We start from the raw sequence: 11,858 nt of genomic DNA on the forward strand, positions 1-11,858 counted from the left end.
CCGGGTGTCCAGGGTCAGCGCTAGGACCCTCTCGGCGAGCCAGGTAATCCTAGCACCGGAGGCTCGGTGGCCACCTAGCCGCAAGCGGCGGGTGTCAGCTCTCGGGCGTCCCCTGCCGCGAGCTCGCCGCCCCTGCAGCCTTTTCTCGGCGCCCCGCCCCTCTCCAGCCCTGAGCCCGCCTCGCGTCTCCCATTGGCTGACTCCCGTCCTCCCGCCTCTCCGGGCTCAGCCATTCGGAGCCCCGAGGTGGGTGGGGCTTGTGGCCAGGGGAGGAGCGCGCGTCCCGATTGGCTCGGAGGAAGGTGGCTACGTGGCCGGAGGAGGCGCGTTCGGGCCTAGACAGAGGCTCCGCTAGCCCCGCGCGCGATTGGTTGTAGGTGGGGCTGGCGTGGGTCGCCAGCCGGAAGCGGAAGTGGAGGAAGATGCAGGTGTGGGGCCTGGAGCTGGGGGCTGTGGGGGGCTGCTCCGGGGACCCGGGCTGAATTCGGCCCGTCAGTTCCTGGCCCGCGTCGCCGGCCTCTCTCCCGGGCGCGCCCCCCACCCCGGGCCCGTCATTCTGGCCCCGCAGGGCGGCGGTTGGGCCCCTGAACCGAGCGCGCAGGGGGCACGCCCCCTCGGCGCGCTCACGCCCCGTTCCCCGGCGTGTTTCCCTCCAGGACCATCAGCACGTGCCCATCGACATCCAGACCAGCAAGCTGCTCGGTAGGAGGGGACGCCCCGCGCAACCGGCTGCCAGGGGGAGGCCCTGCCCTTTGCTGCCTGTCGCCAACAGCTGGGAGCCCCGATGCCCCAAGGCCCCTGCTGAGGCGCTGACCACTCGCGGTGATCTGCTCCCAGCCGCGTCTGCCTGCCGCGCTCGGAGGAGCGGGAAGGAACCGTACATAGTCTGTACTTGAACCTTCGGCTTCCACCGTATAGCATCATGACACGTGCGGTCAATCATCAGGCCCAGATTAGTGGCTTACTGTAAAGACGGTCAGCTACTAAGTGGCAGATAGGAAGTTAGAGTTCGAGTCTGTCGGACTCCAATGTCTATGCTTTTTGTATAGAAAAAACTTCCCTCCTTTTAAAATAAATTATTTATTCATGAGAGACACAGAGAGCCGTGGAGACACAGGCAGAGGGAGAAGCAGGCTCCCGGTAGGGAGCCGGATGTGGGACTCGATCCCAGGACCCCAGGATCATGTCCTGAGCTGAAGACAGATGCTCAACCACTGAGCCACCCAGGCACACCGCCCCCCCCTTTTTTTTTAAAGAGAAAAGCTTCCATCTTCCCCTGATTTTAGGAGGAAGAGGGACATAGACCCAATTGGGAACAAAGACCTTTTAGTGGGCAGGCCACCTTCCTGCTGTCTATATCTGATCTAAATACCTCCTCAGTTCAGAGCCAGGGAAGGACCTCCTCATATATGACCCTTCTAGGCAAGTGCACTACTCCTGGATTGTAAAATGCTAATTGCATTAATGGATTTGATGTCAGTTTTGTCATTAAGATGACATCTGACTAGGACAGGCTGGGTGGCTCCGCGGTTTAGCGCCGCCTTCAGCCCAGGGCCTGATCCTGGAGTCCGGGGATCGAGTCCCACATCGGGATCCCTGCATGGAGCCTACTTCTCCCTCTGCCTGTGTCTCCCTGCCTCTCTGTCTCTCATGAATAAATAAGATCCTTAAAAAAAAATGACATCTGACTACCTCATCCCCTTCTAGTTTTATTGTATCTACAGAGTTTTTCTTTTTGAAGGTTTCAGAGGAATACAGCGAGGGGATATAGCTGAAAACTAGTGTGAGAGCACAGTGTTTGATCAGTTGGCAGGTATGTTAACAAGGGCAGGGTTCTCAGTTCACTACTGTGGACTATTTAGTGAGTTCTATGCAGTGGCCACGTAATAGAGCTTTTTTTTTAAATTTTTAAAAAGATTTATTTATTCATGAGAGACACAGAGAGAGAGAGAGAGAGGCAGAGACACAGACAGAGGGAGAAGTAAGCTCCATGCAGCAAGCCCGACTTCGGACTCAATCCCAGGATTCCAGGATCATGCCCTGAGCCAAAGGCAGGCACTAAACCGCTGAGCCACCCAGGCTGCCCTGGAGCTTCTTTTTTTAAATATATTTTTATTTATTTATGTATTCAAGAGAGAGAGAGGCAGTCTCCTTGTGGGAAGCCCGATGCAGGCAATCCCAGGACCCCAGGATCAGGCCCTGAGCCAAAGGCAGAAGCTCAACCACTGAGCCACCCAGGTGTCCCCATAACGGAGAAAAATTCAGATTTGTCCCAGTTCTTCAGCATTTGTGCACTCTTGGTGCATGAACTTGTCATTGGCTGTGAAAAGGACCAGGAAAACAACAACCATTCGTTGAGTCTTTGCTCTACCAGGTGCTGTTTTAGGCACTTGACATTGCAAAAATGAGCATATTTTACTTGGATTTATTGAGTCCTTGTCATATGCCAGGCACAGTACTCCATTCTCTCTTGTGTTCAATATCTTATCTCCATTTTATATGTGGGGAAACTTGACGCACAGAATGGTTGAGAGACTTAAAGTTGATAATTAGGGGCGCCTCGGTGGCTCAGTCAGTTAAGGGTCTTGATTTCGGCTCAGGTCATGGTCTCTGGGTTGTGGGATTAAGCCCCATGTTGGGCTCTGTGCTCAGTGGGGAGTCTGCCTAAGGTTCTCTCTCCTTCTACCCCCCCTCCCCATGCTCACATGCTCTCTCTTTCTCTCTCTCAAATAAATCAGTCTTAAAAAAAGGGGGTGGGGGTAATAATTAGAAACCAGGACCATCTGACCACAAAACCTAGCTCTTAGCTGTCTCCTACTGAGGAAACATGCATGGCTCTCATCCACCCACACCCTCTCCTAAAAACAGATCTGGGCCCAGAGTCCAGGAGGTCAGTCACGTTGGTGTTCTTGTGGTGCCAGGCAGTTCTTCACTGTTGAGAGTACCAGTGTTACCTAGTCCTTAGGGCGCTGCAGGTATTAGGGGCTTTACAGTTGTTCATTCATCCGGTACTTGGCATAATCATCTTGTATTTTCCATTGTCATGGTTAATCCCAGCCCTGAGGAAGTGGAAGTTGAAAGCATCCTCTGTCAGTAAGAAAGATATAATTACCCATGGAAGCAAAAATATTATGGAGAATTTAGAGTGGTCAAAAGTGGCACTTTGATGTCAGGACCAATTTAAAGTTTTTCTTTATCCCTGTGTGGAGGCAGTTGCTCTATAAAAGTCATACAATGGGGCGCCTGGGTGGCTCATATCTGTCTTCGGCTCGGGTCATGATCCTGGGGTCACGCTGTGGTGGGGTCTGTTTAACCCCAAGGGTGCCTTTGAGCCTCTCTCTTTTTTTTTAAATTTTATTTATTCATTCGTGAGACCAAGAAAGAGGCAGAGACACAGGTAGAGGGAGAAGTAGGCTCCCTGCCGGGAGCCTGATGCTGGACTCAATCCCAGGACCTCGGGATCACATCCTGAGCTGAAGGCAGACTCTCAACCACTGAGCCACCCAGGCGTTCCAGAGCCTCTCTTTATTCCCATGATGCTTGCACCTTAACCAATATACATATAACTTTTAGCCAGTGTCTTAGCATATTTCACCTGAATTAGTGGTGGGCTTCTGGCTGTGTCAGTGGGAATGCTGTGATGTGGGTGCTTCTCACACAGACTGGCTGGTGGACAGAAGGCACTGCAGTCTGAAATGGCAGAGTCTGGTGTTGACCATCCGAGAGAAGATCAATGCTGCCATCCAGGACATGCCAGAGAGCGAGGAGATCGCCCAGCTGCTCTCTGGATCCTGTGAGTGCTTCTGGGCTACATTACCAGAGCCCCTCTTTCCTGGAGCACTGGATATCAGCTGAGCCTGCCCCCTTGTTGTTTAACTGTAGGGCTGACCCCTAGAGAGAGATTTATTTTTGGGGTACAGATGCCAGTTTCTTCCAACACAGAATGCTGAGGGGGAGAGCTATACATGCTAAAGTTCTCAGCATATTCATCAGTTAGCCATGTGCCCAGAGTAGGTGGGGAAGATACTATAATTCCCAAAGTCTTTGTTTTTCCTTGCTTTTTAGACATTCACTACTTCCACTGCCTAAGGATTGTGGACCTTCTCAAAGGCACTGAAGCCTCCACAAAAAATATTTTTGGCCGGTACTCTTCACAGCGAATGAAGGCAAGTGTGGGCAAAGCTGCAGGGTCAGAGTCTCTGGTCTCGCTAAGGGTCCAGTGGAGATGCCTATGTAGACTGTTTCCTGAGCTTTCTCTTTGCCCCCAAAGTTTATTCCAAAGTAGATCCTATGCCTGGGTTTACATTTTCAGTCCTACTGCTTTGGGGAGCGCTTGTTGATGCCACATTCTTAAAAGGAAGTGTGTGGGGGTGTCCAGCCAGTGTTATGAAGAGGTCTGTGTCTGATGTGATATGAGGGCTAGGGGAGTGTCCCCCCTGGGGCTTGAGCTGGTATGTGGCTGCTGAGCGCCATTCCAGCTCACTTCCTATTTCTATCCTCACCCAGGACTGGCAGGAGATTGTAGCCCTGTATGAGAAGGACAACACCTACCTAGGTAAAGTGGCCTAGCCTGGGAAGCCTGGTGTCCATGGGGCGGCCCACTCCCAAGAGTTCTGAGACTCTAGGCTTCTAGGAGGCACAGTCCTTTTGGGGGAAGAAGCTGGGGTATAGATGTTTACCAGGTGGGCAAAGAAGTTCCCCAAAGAGTATTGGGAGGAGGAGGAAGACCAGGCAGGTAGTAGGTATTGGCCAGGCCGGGCCTGGCAGGTATGTGTAGGTCCTCATTACTGACCTCTTGGTGACTGACCCACCTCCTCTGCACCCCTAGTCTCCACTGGGAAGAAGAGGGGCCACATTGGGTGCCTGAGAGCATAATTACAGGGCTTATGGTACTTTGGGGTATATTTCCTCAAAGTCTTAATAATAATAGCTCATACTTACCAAGCACCTACTAAATGCAAGGAGTTATACTCATGTTTTATGTGGATTCTCTCTCTTAATCCTCATGGTAAATATGATTGTCCCTATGTTACAGAACAGGATTGGATTAGCGAGTTTGAATGACTGTGTGAGGTTCCACGGCTGGGAGGGGGGAGCTGGGAGGCCAAGCCACGCTCTCTGCTGCCACGGGGTGTATTTGCACATGTCCCAGGGGCATGTTTGCCTCGGGGTGTGGGCATCTGGGGTAAATTTCCTGGGCCCCTTTCAGTGGAACTCTCCAGCCTCCTGGTTCGGAATGTCAACTATGAGATCCCCTCACTGAAGAAGCAGATCGCCAAGTGCCAGCAGCTGCAGCAAGAATATAGTCGCAAGGAGGAGGAGGGCCAGGCGGGGGCTGCCGAGATGCGGGAGCAGTTCTACCACTCGTGCAAGCAGTATGGCATCACGGTGAGCTGGAGGGCACCTGGCGCCTCTGTTGGCCTGAACCCAGCCCCTTCGCTTTTGGGAGAGGCTCCCTTCTCGGCCAGTTGTGCCCTTCTGAGCCAGTGTCTCACCCATCTGCAATCTTTGGGTGTTCTTTTGAGCTCGCTGCACTGTGCTTCCCACTGCTCCTGTCTTAGCCCTCTTCTCCCATCCTCTCTAGGGAGACAACGTCCGAAGAGAACTGCTGGCCCTGGTGAAAGACCTGCCGAGTCAGCTGGCTGAGATTGGGGCAGGGGCTCAGGCCCTGGGTGAAGCCATCGATCTGTACCAGGCCTGTGTGGGGTTTGTGTGTGAAAGGTAAAGGACCTTAGTTTCTCTCCAGCGCGGGGGGGGGGGGGGACAATTGACCTATTTTCCTCGGCTGTTCTGTCTCCTCTACTTGTGCTTTTCCCACCTCACGTTTGAGTTTTGGTTTAAACACGTGAGCCTGTGGGAGCTCCCCCATCTGGCCTGGGGGCGCAGGCCGGAGCCCCGCGTGGGCTTCACATGTGCGCAGCAGGAGCGTCAGGCGGTGCTCTGTTTCAGTCCTACAGAGCAGGTGCTGCCAATGCTGCGGTTCGTGCAGAGGCGGGGGAACTCCACAGTGTACGAATGGAGAATGGGGACAGAGCCCTCTGTGGTGGAGCGGCCCCACCTCGAGGAGCTGCCTGAGCAGGTGGAAGAAGATGTGGTAAGACAAACCTGGCGAGAGCCATGTCCTCATGCCCCACAGCTCCACCTCTACGTGAGTGCAGAGTCCCAGAAGGAAGAAAGTAGGATTTGGGTGCGAGAGACCCTAGCTGGAAGGCCCTCCCTTATTTTTCCAGGCTTCTTGAGGCCAGAGCAGAGATGAGTGTTGTAGAGGCTCAGCAAGCTGGTTGACCTTGAACTAGGAATCCTGTCCTGTGAACTCTCTGAAGATGTGCTGTCCTTCAGGGAGCCCCCAAGCCATTGCCCTTCAACAGTGTGCTGGCGCCCCCTAGAGGGGCAGCTGAGACCTCTGGGGAGGCACACCCCTTTCTTTTCACCCACTTTCTCTAAGCTAACACTTTTTTCCCCTGCTAGATTGACTGGGGCGACTTTGGAGTAGAAGTGGCTGCCGAAGGGACCGATTCTGGCATCTCTGCTCAGGCTGCTGGAATTGACTGGGGCATCTCCCTGGAATCAGACTCAAAGGTTAGGAAGCCCTCTTAGCCCATCTCTCTGAGGACTTGCTGTGTGATCTCTGCTTTGGTGTCGAGAGAAGTGTTGTCTGTCTTTAAAGATGTTACCTGAAGTGGGCAGCCCTGGTGGCTTAGCGGTTTAGTGCCGCCTTCAGCCCAGGGTGTGATCCTGGAGACCCGGGATCAAGAAGTCCCACGTGGGTTCCGTGAAGGAAGCCTGCTTCTCCCTCTGCCCCCGCCCCCCCCTCCCCCGCCTCTCAAGTTAAAAAAAAAATCTTAAAAAACAAAAAGATGTTGCCCATAGACCTCAGGCGAGGTATAGTCCAAGGGGGGAGCATTTGACCCCTTTTCTCCTGGTATGTGAGGGTCTTGGCAGGTGGTAACTCTAAGCAGGGATGAGGGTAGCAACATATGTGGCTGCAAGTCCTTCATACAGTTGAAATGTGCAGGCATATTGAGCTTATCGAGGGTTTGGTTTATTCTGGCTCCCTTTGCTGGGGAAGATTCTTGCAACCCTGCTGAGGTTCTTTGCTTTCCACCCAGGAAGCTGGAGGTGATGGGATTGACTGGGGAGACGACGCCGCTTTGCAGATCACAGTGCTGGAAGCCGGAACCCAGGGTAAGTGCCCTCCTCCCTGTAGCTTTGGCAGGAGTGGATGCTCAAAGGTCCCTGTGTCTCTGGAAACAAAAAAATGCACTGCCAAGATTGGGCTGCTCACACATCTAACTGTTTTCTCAAAATCATGATGATGATGTAAGAGTAGAGTAACGGAAGTTCTAAAAAAAGTCTTTTAAAGATTTTATTTATTTATTCATGAGAGACAGAGAGAGAGAGAAAGAGACAGTAGTCAGAAGGAGAAGCAGGCTCCCCCATGGGGAGCCTGATGCGGGACTCGATCCCAGGACATTGGGATCACAGTCTGAGCCAAAGGCCAACACCCAGCCACTGAGCCACAAGGTACCCCAAGTTCTCAAAATCAAGTCTAGAAGCTCTTAACTTTTGGAAAGCGAATGTGGGTCACCTTTCTGATGAGAGGTTCCAGAAGGGCGGTGGGCTTGGAGGTCTGACCTTGACCCTCCTGCCCAATAGCTGAGAGGATGTAGTGGCCATCTGAGCCACTAGAGGGCGGTGCAGGATGAAACTTCGTGGCCGACAATGCTGAGGGGCCCTTTCCAGGCCCTAAAGCCAGCTCTGTGATCCTCCTCCCAGACTGGCAGTTGGAAGTAGTGTCTGATTCGAGTTAAGACAATGGGAAAAAGTAACCCTTCCCCCCACCCTGGGGTGAGACATCAAGTAGCTTCTGCAATGAGTTTTTGTCCATATTAGCCCACCAGAACTTCTCAAAGTTGAGGGTCTTTTTCTCTGGTCTCCAGTGACTTTATCATTTGTCTCTCTTCCTGGCAGCTCCAGAAGGTGTTGCTAGGGGCCCAGACGCCCTGACACTTCTCGAATACCCCGAGACCCGGAATCAGTTCATCGATGAGCTCATGGAGGTACCTTCATCCTCTGTGGATGGACCCTTCCCGCTTGTGTTCATCTCCATCTGTTCCCCTCCCAGTGACCTGCTGGCTGGTGAGGGCCTCATCTGCGTTCATAGTCCTCACCTGTTCCCTTTTCTTTTTGCTAAGAGAGGCTCCTCTTAGACTCCAGGGCAAAGGAGGACAAAAGGATGGAGTTTCTCTGGTTAGAATAAGAGTGATAAGATATGTGGCTGGTTCCCAGATTCTTCCCAGCCCTCTCTTAGTCCAGGCTTCTCAAATATGGATTCCTGTTCCCTGAATCTCATTCCTCTCACAGAGAGAAAATACCTTCACTGGGACAGAGAGAACCCATCAAATCTCTGTGTTTATAGTTATCTGAGCCACATGTTGGGAAGAAGGAGAGGTGTCCAGGGCTGGGGGTGGTGGGGAGTGAGATAGCAGGAGGGGCGGGAGATTAGCGGTGGAGGCTGCTTCAGGCTCTCACGTCATAGTTGGTAAGTTTCTAGCAATTAAAGTGTTCAGAAGAAATAATCCCTCCTCACCAGGAGTCTAGCCCTCACATCTCATTCTTGCATTCTGAGCAGTCTGAGGGCTTAGCCTCTGAATTCTCTTCTTGGTGTCAACCAGATCCTCTTCTGCCCTCAGCTCGAGATCTTCTTGTCCCAGAGAGCCGTGGAGATGAGTGAGGAGGCAGACATTTTGTCTGTGAGCCAGTTCCAACTAGCTCCAGCCATCCTGCAGGGCCAGACTAAGGAGAAGATGGTTACCATGGTGTCGACACTACAGGACCTGATTGGCCGGCTCACCAGTCTTCGAATGCAACACCTGTTTATGATCCTGGCCTCCCCAAGGTCTGGCTTTCCTGTTGACACTGGGCTCTTCCGGAGCGTGATGTGGGGTGCCGCCATCTTGAGCAGTCCTGACTCTTTGCGTTCCCCTTCTCCATGACTCCTCAGAGCTCTTCTCTGCCTCCCATGGCAGCTCTGTCACAGCTGGGATCCAGGGTTCTCTTGGGGCAGGATGGGGTGGTTTGACATATGCAGGCAGGCTCTGCTTCCCAAGTAGGACAGGAGAAGTGGGAGCCATAAACCTTGCAGGGAGGGAATGAAGCGGGTGGAGGCCAAGTTGCTGGGCAGGGATTTGGTTGCCTTTGCCTTTCCCAGCAGATGAATGGGGATACTCAGGCTACTCAGCTGCCTCAGACGCTTAACCCGAGTGCCCCGCACAGGTATGTGGATCGAGTGACGGGGTTTCTCCAGCAAAAGCTGAAGCAGTCCCAGCTGCTGGCTTTGAAGAAAGAGCTGATGGTGCAGAAGCAGCAGGAAGCGCTTCAGGAGCAGGCAGCCCTGGAGCCCAAGCTAGATCTACTGCTAGAGAAGACCAAGGAGCTTCAGAAGCTGGTAAGACAGGAAAGGCAAACCTGCCCAGGGGGAAGACCCCCAGATTATACAGAACGAGGCACCTTTGCCTCTCTGCTTCTACCCACTTGGTATCACTGTCTTTCAGATCGAAGCTGACATTTCCAAGAGGTACGGTGGGCGCCCCGTGAACCTGATGGGAACTTCTCTGTGACAGCCTCCACAGGTCCACCTGCCCGTCTTCCCAGCCTTCTGGCAGGAGGGGAAGACAGCCTGGGCTGAAGTGGCAGGGCTCTTCCTAGCCAGAGACCAGGGGATTGGAGGATGGAAAGCCACGTGAAGGAGCCATCTCCTCGATGGTGACCTTTGACACTTGCTATACTCTCTGGCAAGAAGCTATCTTGATTGGCCCTGTGACCCTCAGTCTGAGACCACAGTTTCTGGGGCTTCTCATCATCTAGTTGGACTTAATAAAAAAGGAAGAGGCTCTTGCTTCACTACTGACAGTTTGTGCTTCTCTGGCCCTTGAATCAAAGCTTTGCACCTGTTTGCCTGGGCTTTTGATCCAGTGGGCTCCCAAGGCCACCGGCTGTTCCTACAGAGCCCCAAGGGGGGGAGGGGCTTCCCCCCCTTTGCTTGTGACAGGCAGGGCCCCAGATTAGTATCTACAAGTGGTTCCACAGGGGGCTCTTGGGGATCTCCATTGGCTGGGCCCCTTTTTCTGTCCGTGGCCAGGCTAGACTGCCCTGCTCAGGCCAGAAGCCCAAGGGTAGTAGTCAAGTGGCAGCCTTGTTGGAGCCAAGCAAAGCTGTATTTTCCTTTTAATCACAGTTTACCTCCAGGCAGAGGGAAGATGTGGTTTGGGAGGAAGGGTCTGATAAACAAGGTGGAGACAGGAGTTGTCACCTTTGCTAGCTAGCTGCCTGTTCACTTCCTCCCCATAACTGCCAGCACCGTGATTGGGTAGAGGCCACCCCAGGATAGCACCCCTCTCCCCAGCCACCTACCCATCCCCATTTCCCAGGAAGGGTAGGGGTTGGGGGTGGCCGGCAATTCGATTTTAATTTCATAGCAGAGCAGTTGATTCATGGCTCTTTGTCGCTGGCGTTGACTCCCGTAATGACTTTCCATCAAAATGAAAAGTGGAGTGACACCACTCATTATTCCTGCTGCTTGTTATCTCAGTTCTGGGGAGGGCCGCCCCCTCCCTGCTGCCTTTCAGCCGTCCTGGACAGTGAGTGATGGCCCCTATTAATCACCGACCCCGCGGACTCCGGCGGACACACGCTATCCAAAGGAGAGAGAGATAAGGCAGCATGAACTGCTCAGAGCCGCTCCTATCAATTAATGTCAGCCCATCGCTTCCCCCCAATCTTTGCCTGTTCACCTCCTTTTGGAGGTATCGGGGGCTGAAATTACTCTAGGAATTGGAAAAGGAAAAACAACCCGTGCGGAATGTTGAGAATGTCCTTAGAATCGAAGGATGTAACAGGGACCGGGTGGGCTGTACCCTGCCCTCCGTCGTTGTGGACATGTACGGCCTAGGGAGCTGAGTCTCTTAGGCCCTTTCCCTCTAAGAGGGTGGCTGCTACCTCCTGCCCCACCTGTTCGGCTGCTGGCTCCACCGGCCTTCTGGCCTGCCTCTTGCGGCAGCCATCCGCTCACCAAGGCATTGCTACCCTCGCCTGGTCAGTGTCCCTCGTCCAATCACCAGCTGCTACATGGATGGATGCTGTCGCTTCCAGGCACCTAGCTGCAGGGAGAAGCCCTGTGAACCATGTGACCACGGTGGACCAGTTTCAGGCCTTAAAATTTCCTGCTCCTGCCCTGTCGGAGGAGCACCTTGCCTGCCTGCCTGCTCTGCTCTGCCTGGGGTTGATGGCAGGGAGTCATACAGGCTGAGGTGTGGCCATCTTCACAGGAGGGGAAGTGGGTTTAGATAAGGTTCTCTCAGCAGATTTGGGGCACCTTGTTAAGTGGTGTGGTTAGGGGACTGTTCTCTCTCACAGGGATCAGACCTCGTCCACTGCTTAGCTGGTAAAATGAAGGCCTACTCTACACTGATGTCAATTGGGTTTGTTTTGTTTTGTTTTTTAAAGATTATATTTATTCATCTGAAAAAGAGAATGCATGAGCAGGGTGGGGTCGGGGGAGAAGCAAACAGGGAGCCCCGACACGGGGCTCGATCCCAGGACCCCAAGATCATGACATGAGCTGAAGGTACGTGCCCAACCGACTGAGCCACCCAGGCACCCCAATGTCAATTGTCTCTTAAAAGTCTCTAAGCCTATAACATTAGTCTTGTCCAGAACCTTTAGCTCCTAGCCTTTTGGCCTGGGCTTCACTTCCTGGAACCCACTTTCCCGGCCACACTGAGACATTGGAGATCCCACCCGGCTCCTTTACCCCATGGGAGAACAGCACTGTGTCTTGCAGATCTGCTCCCAGATTC

The 11,858-nt window shown here is 53.3% G+C and overlaps 1 protein-coding gene across 1 annotated transcript; it reads left to right on the forward strand.

Annotated features, from left to right (window-relative positions):
* The first annotated feature begins 315 nt into the window (after positions 1-315).
* On the forward strand, positions 316-9,912 carry CDK5RAP3 (CDK5 regulatory subunit associated protein 3). Its single transcript, XM_038547545.1, has 14 exons — positions 316-428; positions 657-702; positions 3,662-3,793; positions 4,066-4,166; positions 4,507-4,555; positions 5,210-5,388; positions 5,585-5,721; positions 5,950-6,094; positions 6,469-6,579; positions 7,110-7,185; positions 7,972-8,060; positions 8,694-8,899; positions 9,277-9,448; positions 9,555-9,912. Exons 1-14 carry the CDS (start codon positions 423-425, stop codon positions 9,618-9,620), a joined length of 1,515 nt encoding a protein of 504 aa, XP_038403473.1. The 5' UTR covers positions 316-422; the 3' UTR covers positions 9,621-9,912.
* The last annotated feature ends 1,946 nt before the right edge of the window (positions 9,913-11,858 follow it).

Source organism: Canis lupus, chromosome 9 (genome assembly GCF_011100685.1).
Source record: "Canis lupus familiaris isolate Mischka breed German Shepherd chromosome 9, alternate assembly UU_Cfam_GSD_1.0, whole genome shotgun sequence".
Lineage (NCBI taxonomy): Eukaryota > Metazoa > Chordata > Mammalia > Carnivora > Canidae > Canis > Canis lupus.

Coding starts and splice junctions, on each gene's coding strand:
- CDK5RAP3 (XM_038547545.1), top strand. Junction 4,167..4,506: donor ACTCTTCACAGCGAATGAAG/GCAAGTGTGGGC, acceptor ATCCTCACCCAG/GACTGGCAGGAGATTGTAGC. Junction 7,186..7,971: donor GCTGGAAGCCGGAACCCAGG/GTAAGTGCCCTC, acceptor TCTTCCTGGCAG/CTCCAGAAGGTGTTGCTAGG.